Below are 20,601 nucleotides of genomic sequence, written 5' to 3' on the forward strand. Positions count from 1 at the left end.
CCACTTCCAAGCTGTAAAAAATTTGACAAGCTACTCATTGTTGAGGGCAAGTGAGGAGTCTTGTAAGATCCTCCTTGCCTTGAACTCAGTGTCTGAGATACAGAGTTGATGAGGTAAAAAAAAAAATCACTTATTAAAAACATTTTTAAATTCACATACAGTATTTTTTTTCTTCTCATGTTTAAACACTGCCACAGGATCCAAGAACTTTAATCCATTGTGAAGCATGATGTGAACATTTATCACAATCTAGAAACAGAAGTCCTCAACAACCATTATGAGGCTCATACTACATTTAACAAGAGCTACCTAGATCTGGAGAAGCAGCCCCTGGTCTGCTACTCCATTAAGTCACCTCCAAGAAGCAAACCAACTAAAAAAAAATTGTTTTTAACAATCTAAATACAACTACTATGTCAAAACAGTGATATACAGTGGGCGTGAAAATATATTTTTGAGTACCATACCATGATATTTATTACAGTACGTACTATACAGTCACTCAAAAAAAGTATCTGAAAAATATTGTTCATGACAATATGACACATCGGACGTATGATTTTGGGAAATGGTAGAGGACCAGGCAACAGTGCCCAGACAACAGGGGTTGTATCTTTTGTTTTGACATCCATCAAACCCCACTTTTCAGATCCTTATTTGAGCGACTGTACAGTACATATTTATGCAACTTTAGTTTTCATATCCAAGGTAAAATGTTACCAATTAATTTTACTCCAGTAAATTGTGCTTGGAAATACAGGTACTCCTCAACTTACGACATACTCGACTTATGACAACCCGGATATACGACCGCTGTGGTCGTATAAAATATTTTTCACATTACGTATTTTCGAGTCCTGACGTTAGTGATCGCGCTGTGTACTGACAAAATTTTCATTTGTAATTCCCTTTAAGATGGCTGGCAAGCGTAAAAGTGAGAGTTCTCGTGGTGCTGAGAAGAAAAAGAGACCCATTTTAGAATTTCTATGTATTATTTTCGCCTTTTCGACTTACGACCTGGTCGTCGGGACAGAACCCCGTCGTATGTCGAGGAGAGACTATGTACATAATTAAAACAAATTCTGGCCAAAAAGGCCAGAAACAATATGAGAGACTGGTACAAGACGTGTTCAAAGTGACAGGTATAGCTTGAAACAAGAAACAGAAACATTCCGCACTCACTTAATCACTCTCAACTTAAACAGAAGGAAAACCGTGATTTTAATACAACAAATTTATACAAGTATATACAGTAATGACATACAATTCTTGATTTACAAAGTGGATTCAGATACAGTACTTTACTAAGACTAACGGTCATGTGTCTGAAATAAAAGTAGAATTTTAATCCTTTGTAAAATTCTTACTTACATCTCGAAGAATCGGATGCAAATTCTTTACTAACAGCCATTTTTTTAAACGTTTGGAATACAATACTTATTAGTATCCCAAAGGTACCCTCCACGCCGTAATCCATTTTTTAAAACCAAACATACGTGACTCGGTTTGGATTACTCTTTAGTAATTGGACGATGGTTATTGGAACATTCAAGATCAGGTTTCAAGTGGGGGTGTAGGCATCGGAAGACTTATCCTGAATGTTCCAACTACATAGTTACTTTATATATGAATAGAAAAAGTCTCTGAAATACAATACAGTATGTACCATAAATTAAGATGAGACAATAAATAAAGAAATAACTAATTTAAATATCCTAATTACCATTTCAGAAGGTAATTGCATATTTCTAAGAGACCTCCTTGTACCCCCTTGATGTTTACCTTCAATTCCGAAGACCTTTCATCTCAACATCGCATTTCTCAAAATTTATCAAGCGTTGCATTCCTGCAATCATCATCTTCTAGCCCCAAGTACAGGTACAGTAAATAACACACTTTTGTTTGTGATAGATAGATGTAATACCATATCCAATTTGTAAGTACAGAATATTATATAGAAAAGATACAAGTTGAGGCACACGTGCTTGATAGCTTATTTAGGAAATAGTAGCTTGCGGGTGTCACCGCTCGTGTTACATGTGACTCATGCTGATAATTTACCGGCTACATTTCATTGTTTGTGTTGTTGTTCCTGTGAAGTTTAGGTACTACCAGTGTTTGTTAGGTTACATTAAATATTTTTTATAGGATTACTCTTCAGACTCACTGCCCCGAATGTTTTAAAAAATGGCCGTAAGATAACATGGTGTCTGATAAGAAATAAAAATATTACACTATGAATTTTAATATTAAAATCATATATCAATAATAACAAAAAGTTCATGCTGATCTTCACTGTCATAAACCTGCATGCTAGCATATGTAATGGCCTTTACTTCTGTACCTTGTGGGTGTTTTTCTAAGTCAAACTCTTCTCCATATAATTTAGCTTTAATACTGAAGGCTTCTTTATTGAATTCTGTAATTACTACCTTACGTACAATAAAGAAAGGTTCGGCAGAAAATTCATATAAACATTCATCAAGAAAATTATACAGGAGGCTTTCCATGTCATGACCCTCTGCTTCAATTTCCTGCCGGCTACCAATCTCAACTGTATCAATCTCAGTCATGTAACCATACATGGCTACTGCAGCTTGTTCAAAGGCTTCAGTTAAATTGTCACCCCAGGAGTGAATCTGAACATCTGCTGGATGGTCAAGATACTCATATTTGCATGAAGGAAGTTCAAGCTCATCAGTGGTTAAATTCATTGTTTCTTCCTGTAAGTCAAGAAACAAAATACAGTATATACAGTAAATATATATTTAATACAACTGCATAAAAAAGGCACTCGTTAGTACAAAAAATACAAGCAATTATGGATCCAAGTCCAATATCAAGAAAACATGTCATCTATAGTCCCTGCTGAAAAAGTTACATTTTACCGTAATGTCTTGGGAGAATTATAGTCTCTTTTAGCAAAAGGCTCTCCTTTACCAATTGTTAATTTGTAAATAAATTTTAATATACAGTACAGTATATGTTGTATGAAACAGTTTTTGAGTTGTCCTCAGGAATGAAACTCAAATGGATGTTACATTAACAGCAGACCCACCTTTTATATCTCTCCTAACTGTTGTTTGGGGGGTATAATAAAATATAGTGGATATTTTGCCGTAACCGGCTAAGTTCCTACTAACGCTATTTTACCGTGAGTGTGCTCTGATTGGCTAAGTACTTTCTATTAAATATGACGGGGGTCCGCCCCCCCCCGGCTAGGAAGTTAGGTAGGTTTCTTTGGTTAGTTAGGTCAGGTTCTCTTAGGTTCTAGTAAATGTCGCCTCTTTTATAATAAGAACAGCTGTGCAAAAAATGAACAAAATGGAACGACTCCTTCTGGTTAGGTATGTTTATAAGTACACAACAATCGACGTAGTTCATCGGTAATGGACGATTAGTCAATCAAGAGTGCACTCACAGTAAAATAGCGTCAGTAGGAACTTAGCTGGTCACAGCAAAATATCCATTGCCATAATAAAATAAAATAATGATATACTCAAGGTTAGATATCATGAATATAAGGAACTTCCACTTATTCCAACTGCTGACCAAACACCCTGACCATACCAAACCTTACCTTACCTACATTAACCCCCATTCAACATTAGGATGTTTAATCATCAGATAAGAACATAAGAATGGAGGAAACTGCAGCGGGCCTATTGACCCATACTGGGCAGTCCCGTTTATACCCAACCCCTATTGCTCATATAAGCATCCACCCTATGTTTGAAGCTATCCAGCGTATTCGAGTTAATGATGATAGTTGGTAACTTGTTCCATTCATCCACTACTCTGTTTCCAAACCAGTGTTTACCTATTTCACGCCTAAATCTAAATTTGTCTAATTTAAAACTATTGTTACGAGTTCGCTCCTGGTTGGATAGTTTGAGTGCCTTTGTAATGTCCCCTTTGTTTAACCCTGACTTCCATTTATACACCTCTATCATGTCGCCCCTCACTCTACGTCTCTCGAGGGTGAAGTTACTAGGAATGTCTAATCTTGAAGTGATCCCCAAGTTACCAGTGCAGTAAACGGTTTTAGTTGGTTTATTCCGTCCATGTACTGTCGAATCTTTATCGTCAAAATATTACCTCTGTACCTACAGTATTATTTCACGAGTCAAAATAAACATAAATTCAGACTTCAAACCTGGATCACAGTGTGGATGTCACTAGTAAAAGATGTAAAAACTATCACTTCTTATCATGCAATTACCATATTTATTCTGCAACAGCATTTAACAAATTTGTATTACTGTTCTACTGAAATTCAGAGTACGATATTAGTGATGACATTCTCTATTTACGTTATCAGGCAACAAGGTCTCCAAGGAACACCGCAAGGAACTAAAACTCAATTATATTTTCGTTGGGTCCCGACACTTGAATCATCTGTAGAATAAACCAAAAATCATAGAAAATGGTCATTGACACTGATTTTACGTTCTCTACCAACGGTATTCCTTTAAGTATTCATCATTTCACCACATATCACCTTATTCGTAGAGAGATACGCGCGTTACTGTTGTACCACTAACACCCCAATAATGGCCACCTTACGTCGCTGAAATGCTGCCAGACAGTTCATTTTAACTAGACTGGCAAATTTTAATATATATAGTGATCAATCTAGGGAAATGGTGATTAATGGTGAAGTTTGGGGAATTTGTTCATTATAGACATCATAAATAAGAATACCTGTAAACAGAAATTTATCAGTTTCTACGCAGTCTCGAAAAGGCTCTATACTCTATTTTTTTTTATTCAGAGCTCTTGTTGAAGTTTTCTTGTGGTGTGAAACGCTGCATTGGCATAGAAGATATTTAGATTTCGTTTTGTTTTATTGTGATTGGAGTCGATCTGGTTAAGCTATGGATACATTTGGTTCCGCTCTTTCATCTTGTCAATTATGAAGGCACGATAATTATATGTATGCTGAAAGCCAAACGACTAAAGGGCGAAGCAAAGCTAAAAAAAAAATTAGCAACTTGGATTTTCACCGAGCCGATATGATGCTACCTCTACAACGTACTGTACCTTAATTGGGTACCAACCGTATCAGACGCTCGCACATTCTGGACCTCGAATGCCCAAGCGGCAAACAACTGATAAGAGGTAAAAGTAAAGTAAAAACTCATAATACCCATTAGTGTTGCCCCTGATAATGACAAGATAACATTCCCTGGTCACAGTTAGCAACACTCATTACTCTGGCAGTGTTTTACGCTTGCCACGTAGAAAAGTAGTAATTTTACACGCATATCTAGATGGGATAACTAAGATACTTATATAACGAATGAGGAGCGAACACGTAGCAATGGTGTTGAATAAGAGAATATAGATTCGTGAATTAGGTAAACATTGGTAAGGAAATAAGTTACGAAGGAGTTGAACAATGTCATTAAATGCAATCAACTGGAATTCGTCGTGAAGTTTCAAATATAGGTTGGAGTCTGGACATATTTGAGAGAAAAAGGGTGGGTGTAAACAGGGTTATCTAGTATGGGCTAATAGGCCTACTACATTTTCCTGAATTCTTGTGTTCAAAGCTAAAAAATAATAAAACTACCCTAAGCTAGTCAGTGCATCAGTCCACTGTTGTTTAGATATGTCGTATGATCAAATGGAATAAGTGATCGCTAGGTATATGTGTATATGAAGATGGGGTACTTATAATTATGGCTGCACACGTACTGTACAGGTTTGATGCCTTTATCCAGGCTATTCATAAATGGAAACAAACTCAGGTGACATTTGTCACATACGACGGAGGGGTGATTATTCGCAACAAAATGAAACAGGACGAATACCAGCGGATCAAGGCCGCTCAGCCTGAGCCCCCCCGGATAAACCAGTCCCCCCAATAATCCCCCTTTTCTTTACCTTCCCTTCCCCTCTGTCCCTTCCTCTGTCTCCTCCTTTCACCCTCTGTAACTCTGTTCCGCTACCTTCTCCTTCTGCCCCTATCCCAATTCTTTCTCCTCGCCCACTGCGCTTCTCCCCACCACAGGCCCCCTCCTCCAGGCTCGCCCCCAGCCTCCTCCGAGTGATGTGGCTGGGCCTGGCAGAGTGCGCTACTGCTTCTCAGTTGGTAAACATATATGGACGTGACGTGACAACTCGGCTGCATATCGTTTGTGAAGCTCCACTGCGCCACAAGTGCATGACTCCTCTTAAATTCGTGGGTAAGTGACACATGTATGTGCGTAGGAAACTTATTTAGTAACTGGAAGGAGTACAGTATTTTAATATAATTCGGGAGCTGCAGCGATACGTAGGTGATTATAAATATTATTTTCATGGCACTATCCAAGACGGTCGAATTTTATCAGTGACACTCGATCGTGGATATATTATAGGAAATATAGGAAAACGCACCAAGACCATATACAGTATATCACAGGGGTGTAGTGAGGTTGTTATTGTCGGGATCACAGGAAGTGAACGTGTCTGACTGTGGTGTTAGATGGTACTACTGATCCAGCAGTTCCTATTCTCGCCATATATTCCCTAATTCAACGTTGCTCGTTATCAGTGGTTACCTCTGATTAATGTGGTAGGTGGTACCGCCCTCAGAAATCATCTTGTCCACCATAACATCGCTGTCAGTCCCGTGTTTAGAGGGAACAACTCTCCAACATGAGTACTTTTTGCTTTTATCCTCTTCACCACTGATCGGCTCGTTAGCCGCTTGGGCGATCGGTCACGTCTCTTTCACTCACTGTTGGCAAGTACTAGTCAGGTATTGGGTCTCTGTTACGCACTGTTGGCAGGTTGTAGCATACTGTAATGTGGCCGGTTGTCAATTCTCTTTAGATGTCTATTTTCTCTTTGTATGGCCACAACGAACGTACATGTAGATATCTCACACTCAGGAATGAGGTAGAATATTAACTCACAATGCGTTTTCTGTATATATATTGCTGTACAGAGCAGTGCTAAGGAGTTAGTAGGTGAGGAGTAGCTTGCTCAGAGTTCCTGTAGGGCGAGGAGCTCTCTGAGGAAGCTGGGTGGTGAGGTGCTGGAGAGAGATCTTGCTGGTCCAGTAGGTCAGAGTAAAATGGTCTCCCTGGCCAGCCATGGCCATATTTATACAATTTACAAGGATCAAGATTTGGGGTGAGCATAGCGAGAGGGCCAATCACAGAGGAGGAGGCCAGGCACACCCGGCACTCTGGTCCTAGCGTTGCTATGTGTGCGTCCGCACTGGAGAGTAGGTCTACCGGCATCGCTGGCTGTACGCTGATTGGCTGGTAGGCGCGCTGGAGCTCAGTCGTCATTTGTAGGGGATGGGATCCACTACAAGGTACTGGGCATGCACCTGACCCTGCTCCAGTGTTGGTCAAGTCTGGTCTTGAAAGAACTCACACTCGGTGCCATCACAACACTTTCTGGCAGATTGTTCCAAGAATTCACAACTCTCACTCCGAAAATGTTTGCCCTCACAGTTTTCTGGACTTGCGGCTTCTTCAATCTTGAGCTGTGACCCCTTGTGGGGCGAGTGTCCGCCAGCACCAAGTAAGGACACTCAACTGAGTAGTGCCCCTTGAGATGCTTATACACCTCACTTAGGTCGCCCTTTGCCCGTCTGTTGTATAAGCTAGGCAGGTTCAGGCGCTCCAATCTCTCAGGGTATTTGAGGTGCCAAAGAGCAGTCACCAGTCTGGTGGCCCTCCTTTGAACATTTTCAACCAACTGACAGTCCCTAGCATATCTCGGGGACCAGATGGGGTGACAGTACTCCAGAGGGGGAAGCACTTCACTCCTGAAGATCGTTACGAGGGATGGACCGTCTAGATATCTGAACGACCTTATAAGACCCAATAATTTATTTGCCTTATTTACCTTCTTCTCGCAATGGCCTGAGAACTTCAGCTCATTGTCAACATACACACCTAGGTCTTTCTCACATTGTCTCAAATAGTGCAGTTTCTTCATCCCGTTGGGACTTATACGCCTCCTTACCGTTGGTATGCTCCAGGTGCCTCCTCTTACACTTCGTGACATTGAATCTCAGCAGCCACTACTTGACCATTCTTGGAGCTCACAGCGATCCTTTTGCAGCTCTTCACAATTCGCTTGGTTCTTGATTTCCTGAAATAATTTGGCGTGATCGGCAAACATTTGCATGGAGGAGTGTACAACGTCAGGCATGCCATTTATGAACCAAACAAACAACAGCGGGCCCAATACACTGCCCTGTGGTACCCCACTTGTGACAGGTACAGATGATGATTTCGTGCCATTAATCACCACACACTGCTTGGTCATGTAGAAAGTCTTCTATCCACGCTAGGACATTAACCCCGAATTCCGTACCCTGCTAGTTTGATTTTCAGCCTTTCGTGGGGTACACTGTCGAAAGCCTTGGCAAAATCTAGGTATATATTGCCGATATTACCACCCTGTTCCAGAATATGGGTCCAAATATCCAATACCTTGAGCAATTGTGTTAAGCAGGAGCGCCCCGGCTTAAACCGTGTTGGCAATCCTTTACAAGGTTGTTTCGTCGTAGATGTTCCATCGCGGCATCTCTGATGATACTCTCAAGTACTTTACACATTATGCTGGTCAGGCTCACCGGTCTATAGTTGTTCGTGGAGTGACGATCGCCCTTCTTGAAGATAGGATTCACACGAGCCATTTTCCAATCACTGGGGACCTTTTGTTCATCCAGGCATTTACAGAACAGGATCTTCAGGGGCTCAGCAAGCTCGTTGCACAACTCTCTTAGCACTCTGGGATGCACCATGTCAGGGCCGGGACTCTTATGGACCCTTAGCTTTGACAGTTTACTGTATATCTAATACCCTCTTCTGTGTACAATGTGGGTCAGTGCTGTGTCGAACCTCTGTCCTCAAATGCAGGAAGGTTAATCGCATCCTCTCTTGTGAACACCGAGGTAAAGAAGCTGTTCAATGCCTCAGCTTTATCCTGGCTAGAATCTGCAGAACTACCATCTTCAAACCTCAGGTCTGATACTCCTACTCGTGTTTTTTATTTTGACTTTGCATAGCAGTAAAACGCCTTTGAGTTTGACTTCACCTCGATTGCAACCAGCCTCTGGAACTCCCTTTCAGCCCTTCTACACTCGTCCTTTGCTTGGTTTCTGGCTCTTGCCTACATCCTCCTGTCCTGCTCATCGTCACGTCTTGAATTTCTGGGTTTTCTTCTTAACTTTGTCGACTGCCGCATGGTTCATGTGTAGGGATCCCCTAGTATTCCTAGAGGCACTGGGTTTGGTCTTGGATTTGTATTTATCGATCAAATAGGTCACTTTACTAGTTATGATTTTCAGAGTAGTGTCTGCGTTCTTGTGCCTTAATGAGTCAGGCCAGTGGATACCCCTCATCTCTTTCCTCATCCCATTGTAATTTCCCTTGCAATATTTGCACCTTGGCCTGGCCTTATCCTGAACTAGGTAACAGTTAAATCTGAATGGCAACACTATATGGTGACTGGTGCCAACTGGGGCAAGGTGTTCCAGTTTGGCCACCATACCCTCCTCGTTTGTTATGATGAGGTCTAGTGGCTTGGGTGTTTGCTCCCCTCTGTAGTGTGTCGGGTCTCTAACATGCTAGAAACGTGTCGCAAGTATAGTTATCTCTCATCCCTTCTGAATATTAACAGTAATATACCATTAGGAACTGAGTTAAACCACCATACAAAAATAAAATACTACCTTGTTTACACAGAAACTATTCACTCTTTGTAATACTCTGTAGCACCTTCACATTAATTTTATCCAAGGCTCACTATTGGAGGAAACGTGTAAGGTTCATGACTAATAACGTGGGAAACCCTACACGCTTTGATGTCAACCCATTTCAAATACGTACTGTAGCATGACCCTGCCTAAGGCATCCATTAATCTTCTGTGATGACAGAAATTATGGTCAATACATATTAATAACAGCAAGAGAAAGACCGGTGTAAGACTATAAATTCAACAAAATTATCCATCTTACTTCAGCATTAATCACTCTGCTAGTATCATAGGTTGTGATGATTTTCATTTTGCTGTACGTACTGTATTGACCATCTTGGTGATAAAGGACGAGTTGGTGCTGTTCACAGAGTACAGTACTCTAATCATTTTGTATCAAGCGATTTTGAACTCAATTCAGACCACATTTTTTTTTATTTAACCTCTAACATTACTGTAGAACTAGGCAGAAAATTAAAATCTGGTGGTAATAATATCTATAATAATTATAACATTATAAATGCACAAGTGTATAATTTATGGTCTCAGCTTGCTCATTGCATGCATAAGGTGCAAGGGTGGTGAATCGCCAGTACCAGTTCATGTGAATAGGATGAAGGATGATAGGATAGCATAAAAAGTTTACAGAACTTAAGTAATAGCCAAACCAATAGAAAGATAATTAATCAACCTCTTTCAAGAGAAGTGTGTTTACTGTTTACTTAAGTGTTAAAGGTCTCAGGTTGTACATTACACCAGGACAGAGCTGAATTATAAAAGGCATTATAGAAACATTCAGGCAGTCGAGAGGCTTTTTAACTGAAATCAGGCCTTCAGACAACTTAATAAGATGGAATGAGCTGTCAGTGATAGATAGGTTTGCTCTCAGTTCAGTATCATGTAATTGCTTACTTAGCATATCCATTAAAGCAACCATAAGTCCATAACCTATCCTCACTTAAGCCATTTTAGGTACAGTCAACATTCAGAAACTGTTCAGTCATTGCATTTAAAAAAAAAGAAGAGATGTTATTGGAATGTAAAATGGATTTGACTGTATACTGTACATTGAGGAGCCTTTGATGTTTATATTTTAACTACAGTATTCTCTGCCTTGAACCAGAAACTTGTCAAGGATACAGTTTTCATAGGTATAGTGTGAATTTTATTTCATTCTTTTGATTTTTAAATACTTTTTAATAAAGAAATTTTAAAATTATACTGAACAATCTAATGAGTTAAAACTGTACAGTATAATTACCTGTATAGAATATACAAGTGATCGCGGGCACGTTCGTGCCCTTGTGAGAGTTTGAACGCTCGTGACAGCGTAGAGCGAATGAGGGAGTGCCAAGTCCGTAGACTTGCATCGTTTTTCATCGTAAATAAAATTGTTAACTAATGCCTTCCTAAAGAAACCATCGACATGGGACCAGGTTTGTTCCACTCTACGAATTTTTTGCGAGTTTTTCCACCAAGTTTGATGAAAAACGATTGTGCCGTTTTGGCTGCCCAGAACAGACACACACACACACGCCTAGTCCTATAGTATATTAGATAGATATTGTATATATCTGTACTGTAAATATTTACTGTACAGTACTGTATTATTGTTTGTTCTGTTTATTACACTGTATTTGACTTTTGCAGGTTATCAAATGTTCAATTTAGGAGCCTGAGATGTCAGCTGTTCAGATGGGTGTGACCCCTCCAGGTGTCACCTATGTTATGAGTGAGGTGCACAAGAGGCAGAGAGATTTTTTAGCCACAGAGTGTGTAAGTATAATGATCAGTGACTGAGAGAACTGTAGAAGGATAGGGACCTTTTTTTACTCCACTTGTTGAGAAAAATTTATATTTTTTGAATTATTGTACTGTACTATATTCTATAATTTTTCATTAATTTTGAAAAGGAATGTTCAATATTGACTGAATGCTTCAACATGTATTTTATTAATATTGTACAGTACTGTGCAACAAATGTTAATACTTGTACACTACAATGTGTATACTGTACTGTATCATTTTTCCTTCTATAATTCTTTCTCATAATTTTACTGTTATTCATATAATGATTTTTTTACTTGTAGTTTTGGGAATTTTCACTCTTTACATCTCTTTTATGAATTTGGGGTATTCATTTTTTTTTTAATACTGATTTTGACTTTTGTTTTCATGAACTTTAGGTGGCCACCCAAGTGAGTCATCACTTGCAACGTAAACTGGACTTAAATTCTGCATCTTTTCTAAGTGAAGCCAAATTTCACTTCGTGGGCAGTGCAGCTGAAAACCTTGTAACTTCTATCAGTGATGACAGAGACCTCCTTTTAGTACTTGGACCTCCATACACTCTACAGTACTTTAAGGTTAGTAGCAGTCCACAAGGTAAATTTCTTTTGAAACTACATCCTGTGGTTCATATTCTGCATCTTGAAATATTGTATACCGCCCCTTCCCTAAATCTGTCTTCCGGTGCCACACAAAACTCAAGGATGAATAGTTTTTTTTTTTTTTTTAATTTGAGTGGTAACACTAAAAATATTTTTCCCATATTGCAATTTTGTATTAAAGAATTGTCCATTTAACCCCTTGGGTACTAGGGGTCTTTGTGCTGAATAAAATTGCCTGGCATTTGTCAAATAAATTATGAAAAAATGACATCCAGTAGTGTGGGATATTATGCATTATGTATATACTGTAAGTGTTTTTGTTACCCTTGCAGGCTGTGCATGAAGGACATGGACGGTATTTTATGAAGTGGAATAAATGCAAATGGAATGGGACTAAACCCCGCTATGTTAATGATGAGAATTACCTCTCGGCAACTTCTCTTCGGAATCATGTAACCTCCTGGTAAGTCTTTATGCAACTATGGTTCAGTATTTCTAGGATACATTTACTTAATACCTTTTCATGTTGCTTTATTTACATATTTTGCACTACTCTACCTTCTTATTTCCCTTTCTTTTTTTAGACTTTTGTATCCCCTATGGGTAAAATGTCACTTAGGCTCTTGCAACATTTAGTACATACCACCACATTTCAGATTTGGCTCATAAGCAGTGGTTAAGGACACCCCATTCCACCCCTATACAGTAATGTGTGTGCAAAAATGGAATACACGTATCCCTCATGTAATATTCATTTACTTAATGATACAGTATTTTGGTTTAGCGGTACTGTATAAAAGTTTTAACACTCTTTCTTGTTTAACAATTGATCCAAATTTGGCTTAGCAATGTTCGACTCGAGAGGGCAGTTGGGAAAACTGGGGATTCTGTGCTTAAAGTGTACAGCATTACAATAAACTAATGTGGCTTAGAAATAAAGAAAATATAATATAAAACTCTGAAATAAGAAAAATGAAAAGCATGGGTGTTTGTGTGGGAAGTGAACCTATGTATTGTGGCAGTGAGCTGTAACTGAGGCCAACTACACTCTCCCTCCTCCCTATGTGACATCATGGCATACAGGTAGCAGCCATACATGTCTCTTGAATCAGCTGAGTTACTGCCCAGGTAACAGAGATATCACTGTACATCTTTTGTCGGTTAAATTTTGGTACATATTTATCTTCAAATATTCATTGCAGTTGGTGTTTCTCCACATGAGAGTTTATTTCAGATAACAGTCAGTTCTTAGTCCAGTTTACAAATCCATGATGGATGTTTGTAACTTCAAATACCTAATGAAACGATTGTGTAACTCACTGGTGCAAGCAAAAATATGCTAATTTGTCCTTTCAAGCTTCTCTAATTGTAACATAAATGAATCTCCAAATTTGGACAACCTTCCTATTTCATATTACAAGAGTAAAAATTCTTCACAATTATTAGAAATGTGTTATAGATATTTTTCTGGAAATAATTGGGGCACTTTAAGGAAATGTTGTGGAAGACTCAATCATGTTGACATCTCATAAATACTGTCTTTGTCTCTGTACTGTAGTGTGCGTTCATCATTAGAGGGTGCGACAATATCAGAGAAGAAGGTGGTCAAGATACTGGTTTGGAAGCAGGCAGTGCGGGTCATCTTAAAAGATGAATATGACGGAACCAAGCATATTGTTGATGTCATCCCACAGATAATGGGTAATGTTATAATTTCTTAATGTATTATTTATTTTCATTATTTTTTTCTTTATGGGATGCAGATTAACTTTATACTGTAGCTATTATAAGGTGCTTGATTAATATTTTCTAACGTATCATTTTTGCCACTAAGTACTGTATATTGACTGTTAACTCATTTAAGGGTTTACTATAGGTAAATTATTTATAAATTTAAGATGCAAAACAATGAAAGAAATATGTAGTTTTTAACTTATATCATTTGGAACAGGGGGTAAGTGGAGCACAGTAGATGGACTAGTGTCCTTGGGAAGCCTGGAACCCGAGTTACAGAAATTAATTACTGAAATTGAAGCTGCCGGAAACTCTGCCATACTGTATTCCCTCTTTGGTGCTGCTGGTACATCTCTGCACACTTTCACTACCAATTATTCAATACTAGAAAGAGAATTCTTTCTCAAAAATCATGGTAAGTAAATTCATTAGTGGTTGAGTAATTTTCCCTTTTGCATACCCCAGATAGGTCTGTGTAAAAAAAATAAAAAAATAAATAAAAAAAAATTCATCTTTAACTTTAGGAGTTGATGAATAAGAAGTAGACAGTTGACACATATACTGTATCTGGTCATGGGAGGCTTCTATGACCTGTACCTCCCATGGAAATCCCTGGAAGAGCCCTGCTGGGATGTGCATAGCTCACGGTTGCCAGGGTTACAATCAATATTACATTTTGTTTACTCACTACTGTATTATTTTTGTAGGTATTAACGTATTTTTCGGCTTGGGAGACGCTGCATCGTGGAAGACGCACCCTGATTTTGGAAATGAAATTCTAAAAAAAAAAAAAATATTACGGGTTATAGCCTACCTGGGCACAGGTCACTGACCCACATTGGGGCCTAGGGGGCAAAAATGTAATAATAATAATAATAATAATAATAATAATAATAATAATAATAATAATATTAATATTAATAATAATATTAATAATAAAGAAATACAAAAATGAAAAAAAAAATATCAAGAGTGAGAAACAATATACCTGTATGTATGTTGTATTGTCAAAGTAAGAGAAACCATTGAGACCCTGCAGAAAGTCAGATCATCAACCTGGGACTTGTTCACATAGCAGCAGGGTCTACCATTAGACAATACATTATGCTTCCAATATCTTCCCAGACGGTAGTACCTCCTTGTTTGGTACATTGGCTGCTTGATATACAGCCCTTTTGGCACACTTAGAACTGCTTATCAGTCGTCATTTTCATCAATTTAAAAAAAAAATCTGTATAAGGTGAAATCTTTAATACAGCACTCATTTTATACACCTGGTCACCTCCACATCTTAGGGGCTGTAGTGTTTACATTCTTTCTCTTGTTTTTGTCGGTATGACAATGACGGGAAATATTTCCAACAGTAGAAGGTAAGCAAATGTAAACATGTATATCAAGGTCTATATAAAACAAAAAATCTTTATTTAAAAACAAATTAAAAGTAAAAAAACAACTCTTTTTTTGCAAAACCAGTGACTGATTGGTTCTACATAATTATAAAACTGAAGAAAATAAGTCCTCCATTGTAACTGTATTAAAATTAATGTAGAAAAATTAATATAGTTGTTTTAAGTAATGTTATTTAATGTTAATAAATGGAACAATGGAAGTAGCTAACAATTAAGGGTAAAAAAAAGTGAGATCACGTATGTAAGTGAGCACATGTGTAAACAGATCATCATTACTCTACATAAGAATATGAAAGCAACACTTATTTACTGTTCATATATATTTTAATTAATGTTTCTGAATTAAAAAAAAATTCTACCCACCAGTGGTAGTAAAGTTGAAAACATAAGGACAGCCAATGTTGTTGTGTGTGTTTTGACTTGGATGACGAAGTTGTATTTAAATTTGGAAGATTTTAATATTGTGGGGTTTTTACAGTCTAAATGGGTATCCAAATATGAGAGCCTACTGTAAATAGGTGTCAAAATACGAGAGCCTACATATAAAGAAACAAACATTCCTGCATTTGAGACCAGCAGACAACCTTTAGCAATTCCTCAATAGATGGCACTGCCGCACCACTGCCATTAGTAAACAAACCACACAGCAGCCAGGGTTTATTATTTTTATTTTTTTGCAATATATCAACAATATTAGTTAAATCAATAGTTTTATAGTATACTGTATAGAGAATACTTGTAATTGTTAAGTACAGTACTGTAATGAGGTAACAGTCTTTGTAAGGGGCTGATTTCAAAAACCTCTGCTACAACTCATCAACTAGTGTCCTGGAAGACGCATGGTAATTTTCGAGGTACATTTTTGTCATAAAAAGTGCGTCTTTTAAGCCTAAAAATACAGTAAATATGAAAGATATAGTGTAAGTAAATTCTTGACAAATTAATTGTAATTTAACTTGCACTTAAACTTTTGAAACACATTTCCATATACAGTTGGGTCTTCATTTACGCGGTCAATGAAACCCGTGGAGTACCGCGCGTAAAACGAGAAACGCGTAAATGAAATAACAGAACATATGCGATTAATTGAAATAGAGACCGGGCCGACCCCCAAACTCCACTTTTTCCGACACAATACCTACGTTGTAGTAAAAATAACATCTTAATTTTATGATGGTATGCACACACAATTAATAATTAAGAGAAATACAGTCACTGGTTAATGTCCATTCAAATAATGGACTCAACTCCCCCTTTTCCCACTGGCTCCTCCCTCTCTGAGAAATGTTTAGGTGAAAACAGTAGGCTTAAATTTTTAGTAATAAATAATACCTCAGACTAAAGTTAGGATAATATAATTGACATTGCTGGATTCCTTGCATGACCAGGAATATTTTGAATATAAACGTCATATATTTTGCACAAAAGATAAAATTTTGGCTCTTTCTAATCAAAATTCTTACATTAGATCTAAAATTTGTATGTTTAATGCAAATTCCATGATGTTTATATTTAAAATAATCACAATCGTATAAGAATTTCAGCAATGTAAATTATATTCTGGCCAGGTAATATGTATGAATTTTATGAGCTAAAACAAATACCTTCAGTAAATAAACAAATTATACTTCACCCGCGTAAATGACCAAATTTACCGAGTAATTAAAGCATTTCATTCTGGCAAGGCACCGCGTAAATGACCAAACCAAACGCGTAAATCCAGACTCGACTGTATGTAAAACCACTCAATTTGCATTTCTTTACTATACAGTAATAGTATACTATCAAGTGATTGTATTTCAACATCAACCAGGCTAAGTCACACATATTACAGGTTGTACCTCTCTAGTTCGGCAACCTCGGGACCTGACCGATGCCGGACCATGGAAATTCACCCTAGAAACACCCTACATAAAGCATAAAAACTTAAGATAGGAAATAAATAAATAAAAAAAGTAATACTGTACTGTTAAAATATTATTTAATTTACCTTTAATGCTACCATAATTCTGCTTCCAAAGTGAAGTGATGGTACTGTAACTCAAATTACATTTGAGTTACATCAGGGATGTTGGTTATTGGGCAAACTAAAATCATTCCGGACCACAAAATGCCGAACTAGAGAGGTACAACCTGTACATGTACAGTACAGGTACACTGTACTCTCATTAATTTGGATTTCAGCTTTTTTTTTTATTATTATTATTATTAATTAAATGATATGAATCCAGAATGAATCTGAAATAACTGAGTGGTTCCAAAAAGTTGCCGTGGCCATCACATAAAATATTCTATTTATAATTACAGTGCAAACATAAATTTCTTTTATATGTGCAAACAGTAATAATAAAGTAAATACTGTACAGTAATACAGTAAAAATAAATGTAACACTTACATTGTGAAGTGAGCTGATAATATGCATATGATATTCAAAAAGTGTAATGGTCACACTGGTAAATGAAGTAAAAACCCACATTGGAGATATATAAGATGAAATCTTGGAGCTGGTATATTTTGGTCCAAATACTAGGACCCTCTCAAGCCAACTAACAGAACAAAGCAGGGGACATAGAACATGGGGCTTACATGACCTGTTTCCCAAATTAAGGTAGGGTGGGGATTAGGGATAATCTTCTTGATGACAGTGTTCAGGATCAGGCCCAGGGTCCACTGACCATAGGCCAGGTTAAAATTAGGTGCAGAAGAAATAAATGAAGATATAAAAATTTTTCTACTGAATCTACAATTAGGTTCTGTACTAGATATGAAAGTACAGTACTGTATATGATAATAAGGAGATAATGTATGTGATGATTTTAAATTTTACAATTCCATTGTAAACATTAATGATGAATACAGAAAGTCGGCACAAATAACGTCATTTTTTTTTTTTTTTTAATACACTAATTTCAGTAGTTGCACCCGAATTTTGCTATGACACCTCGGGTGCAGATAACAGTCTCAGTATCTGCGCCCAATACCAAAAGTATGTTTTTCTGTGATGTTACAGGCTTGCGAGAAGTGGTTATGTTAGCAAAGTTGATCCTTAGTGGCCACCACTGGAAGGACAAGTATGGTATTAAAGCTGCACATCTCAAGCGAGTTGCTTTAGGAAACATTACCACTCTCGGTCAACTTAATCCATGTGAGTTTCAGTCCTTTTAGTAGTAGATAAAATATCAACCCTTTTTTACTTTTGTGTCTTTTTCAGGCTGTATTGTTCCCTTGTGTTCATCTCTGAATCCATCTTCTGTCCATTAATATACGGTATACTGTATAGTGTATTTATTTATTTACGTACAATAGTTATGTTCCTTTGACATTATCTTCACATTTTTTGTAAATTTTACTTTGGACAAAATACAATTCATGTCATAAATTGTCTTAAAAGTAGTGCATATGGTTACTGAATTATTCTCCATCACTGAAGGGAGTACTGTACTGTAGTACGTACTAGATCCTTAAGAAAAATTATGGGAGTAATTTCCTATTTTTTCATCATAGCAAAAGTTTTACTTAATTGCCACTCCAAGTCTAGAATCCAATGTCCTTATCGTATACGTAATATGCGATAGTACAGAACAGTAATGAAATTAGCAGTACTCACCAAACATTCCTGTTGTTCTTCATAAAAAGTTGATTAACCTGTTACTGGTCAAATTCATAGATCCATTTACGCAAGTGGCCTTCTCTGAGTGATGAATTTCGTAGATCAGTGAATTTGACTTCTTAAAATTCCTGTGGCATCTGAAATGGCCTGGAAGGATTAATATAGAGGTATACAGGTATTTGAAATATAACAAATGCCTAGCTTATACTACAGGCAGGCAAGGGGTGACCTAATTGAAGTGTAGAAACAACTCAAAGGGCACTACTCAGTCGAGTGCCCATACCTGGAGCTGGCTGATGCTCGCCCAACAGCTCAAGATTGAAGAAGCTGCAAGTACAAAAAACTGTGAGGGGTAACTCTTTGGAACAACCTGCCAGAAAGTAGTGTGACGGCACCGAGTGTGAGCTCATTGAAGGCCAGACTTGACCAACACTGGAGCAGGTTTAAATATATTCAGGTGCCAGTTCATGCCCAGTACTTGCCAACAGTGCATAACAGAGACGTGATCGACCGCCCAAGTGGCTAGCGAGCTGATCAGTGGTGAAGAGGATAAAAGTAAAATAAAGCATTTATCACTACAGGGTGGCCAGCCAATATGGTAAGTTTATGTCTAACATGTGGTTTTGCCTGCTAAGGTCACAAGGCTTAATCATCATCACCATTTTCTGCCCATTTTCCCTACTTAGCCATGATTATTTGATGGCTTGGTGTCCCAGTTGCTATCAGGCAAATTTTAAGCAAGTTTTATGAGTGCATGCCCTATACGTATCACCAACCCACTACAGTATCACAGAGTACCTATAAAGGTAATGATACTGTACTTGTTTTGAAGTTCTGGGGCTAATGAAATTTGCCACTGGTATTAATTCAGTATTTTTTGGCAGGATTGTAACATAATACTGTATTTCCCTTGTAATTTCTGGAAGCATCACAATCCTGTAGGCAAGACCTTTTATTATTATGCAAACCCCGTGTAAGGTGTATATATATATTGTAGTAAAATTTAATTTCTTAAATATTCTTTGCAGGGCAAGGTATGCAACATCTCTTCCACCTGATGGTATCACAACTACAAACTGGCTACTTAGATGGCTTCCCAGACCTGCACTGTGACCTCCTTTGGCACAAAACTGAAGAAGACTGTCAGTATTTGGCCAAGGCTATTATGAATGTAATGATGACCCTTGACCCAAAATTCCTTGCAAATTACCTGTAAATGAGTAGACCTCAAAACAAGTCATAAATACACACACAAGTGTATGAACATTGTACACAGTATTTAATTCCAGAAGAATTAATATCTATTGTATTATAATTTGTGATTTTTATACCAATTATTTTTTTTTTTAAAGGCAGGAGCTATTCATAACTGGAGTTGGGTTTGTAATGTACTTTTATGGATAAGGAGAAAATGACCTAGAGTCTAAGGCTTAGACAGTCGGATCTGAACAGGTTTGTTAAGATAAGATCTTTAGATTTTATTCATCAAGAATTATAAATGAGTTGTATGCCAATGATCATGATATAATCACACAAAGAACTCTCTTAGATAAATAGCATCAGCTTTTTCAGAAGTTATTATAGTATATCTTTTCTTGATTATCATAAATTATTTTTTGCAATCATTAAGGATTGTGAGGAAATGTCTGTGATACATTCACATTTTCATAATGGAATATTAAACTAATATAAGCTAGATTAAATGTCTGTTATTTCATTCTAAACAGTTACGAATTACATCCTGG

At 37.5% G+C, this 20,601-nt stretch overlaps 2 protein-coding genes across 10 annotated transcripts; one reads left to right on the forward strand and one right to left on the reverse strand.

Moving 5' to 3' along the window:
• Window positions 1–1,896: 1,896 nt before the first annotated feature.
• On the reverse strand, window positions 1,897–19,098 carry LOC121866503 (protein archease-like). 8 transcript variants are annotated; one of them, XM_042366246.1, is made up of 2 exons: window positions 18,854–19,098; window positions 1,897–2,723 (listed from the first exon to the last, which is right to left on the reverse strand). In XM_042366246.1, exon 2 carries the CDS (start codon window positions 2,712–2,714, stop codon window positions 2,256–2,258), a length of 459 nt encoding a protein of 152 aa, XP_042222180.1. In that variant the 5' UTR covers window positions 2,715–2,723; window positions 18,854–19,098; the 3' UTR covers window positions 1,897–2,255. The 8 variants fall into 8 exon arrangements, with proteins under 8 accessions (XP_042222180.1, XP_042222174.1, XP_042222181.1 ...); XM_042366240.1 differs by lacking the exon at window positions 18,854–19,098 and adding an exon at window positions 5,061–5,159; XM_042366247.1 differs by lacking the exon at window positions 18,854–19,098 and adding an exon at window positions 5,044–5,089.
• Window positions 5,867–20,554, forward strand: LOC121866502. 2 transcript variants are annotated; one of them, XM_042366238.1, is made up of 8 exons: window positions 5,867–6,191; window positions 11,363–11,488; window positions 11,899–12,078; window positions 12,435–12,565; window positions 13,661–13,803; window positions 14,054–14,251; window positions 18,257–18,391; window positions 19,885–20,554. In XM_042366238.1, the coding sequence occupies exons 2-8, from the start codon at window positions 11,393–11,395 to the stop codon at window positions 20,070–20,072; spliced, it is 1,071 nt and encodes a 356-aa protein (XP_042222172.1). In that variant the 5' UTR covers window positions 5,867–6,191; window positions 11,363–11,392; the 3' UTR covers window positions 20,073–20,554. The 2 variants fall into 2 exon arrangements, with proteins under 2 accessions (XP_042222172.1, XP_042222173.1); XM_042366239.1 differs by lacking the exon at window positions 5,867–6,191 and adding an exon at window positions 6,544–6,562.
• Window positions 20,555–20,601: the final 47 nt, after the last annotated feature.

The sequence above is a fragment of the Homarus americanus genome, unplaced genomic scaffold (genome assembly GCF_018991925.1).
Source record: "Homarus americanus isolate GMGI-L3 unplaced genomic scaffold, GMGI_Hamer_2.0 scaffold16430, whole genome shotgun sequence".
NCBI classification, from domain to species: Eukaryota; Metazoa; Arthropoda; class Malacostraca; order Decapoda; family Nephropidae; genus Homarus; species Homarus americanus.

What these genes read in the sequence shown, in the direction of transcription:
- LOC121866502 (XM_042366238.1), top strand. Translation starts at nt 11,393, where the DNA reads ATGTCAGCTGTTCAGATGGGTGTGACCCCTCCAGGTGTCACCTATGTT. An exon ending in ATTTTTTAGCCACAGAGTGT is followed by an intron (nt 11,489 to 11,898) that starts GTAAGTATAATG and finishes CATGAACTTTAG; the next exon opens with GTGGCCACCCAAGTGAGTCA. An exon ending in ACACTCTACAGTACTTTAAG is followed by an intron (nt 12,079 to 12,434) that starts GTTAGTAGCAGT and finishes TTACCCTTGCAG; the next exon opens with GCTGTGCATGAAGGACATGG.
- LOC121866503 (XM_042366240.1), bottom strand. Translation starts at nt 5,153, where the DNA reads ATGGGTATTATGAGTTTTTACTTTACTTTTACCTCTTATCAGTTGTTT. An exon ending in ATGTGCGAGCGTCTGATACG is followed by an intron (nt 2,724 to 5,060) that starts GTTGGTACCCAA and finishes CTTGACTTACAG; the next exon opens with GAAGAAACAATGAATTTAAC.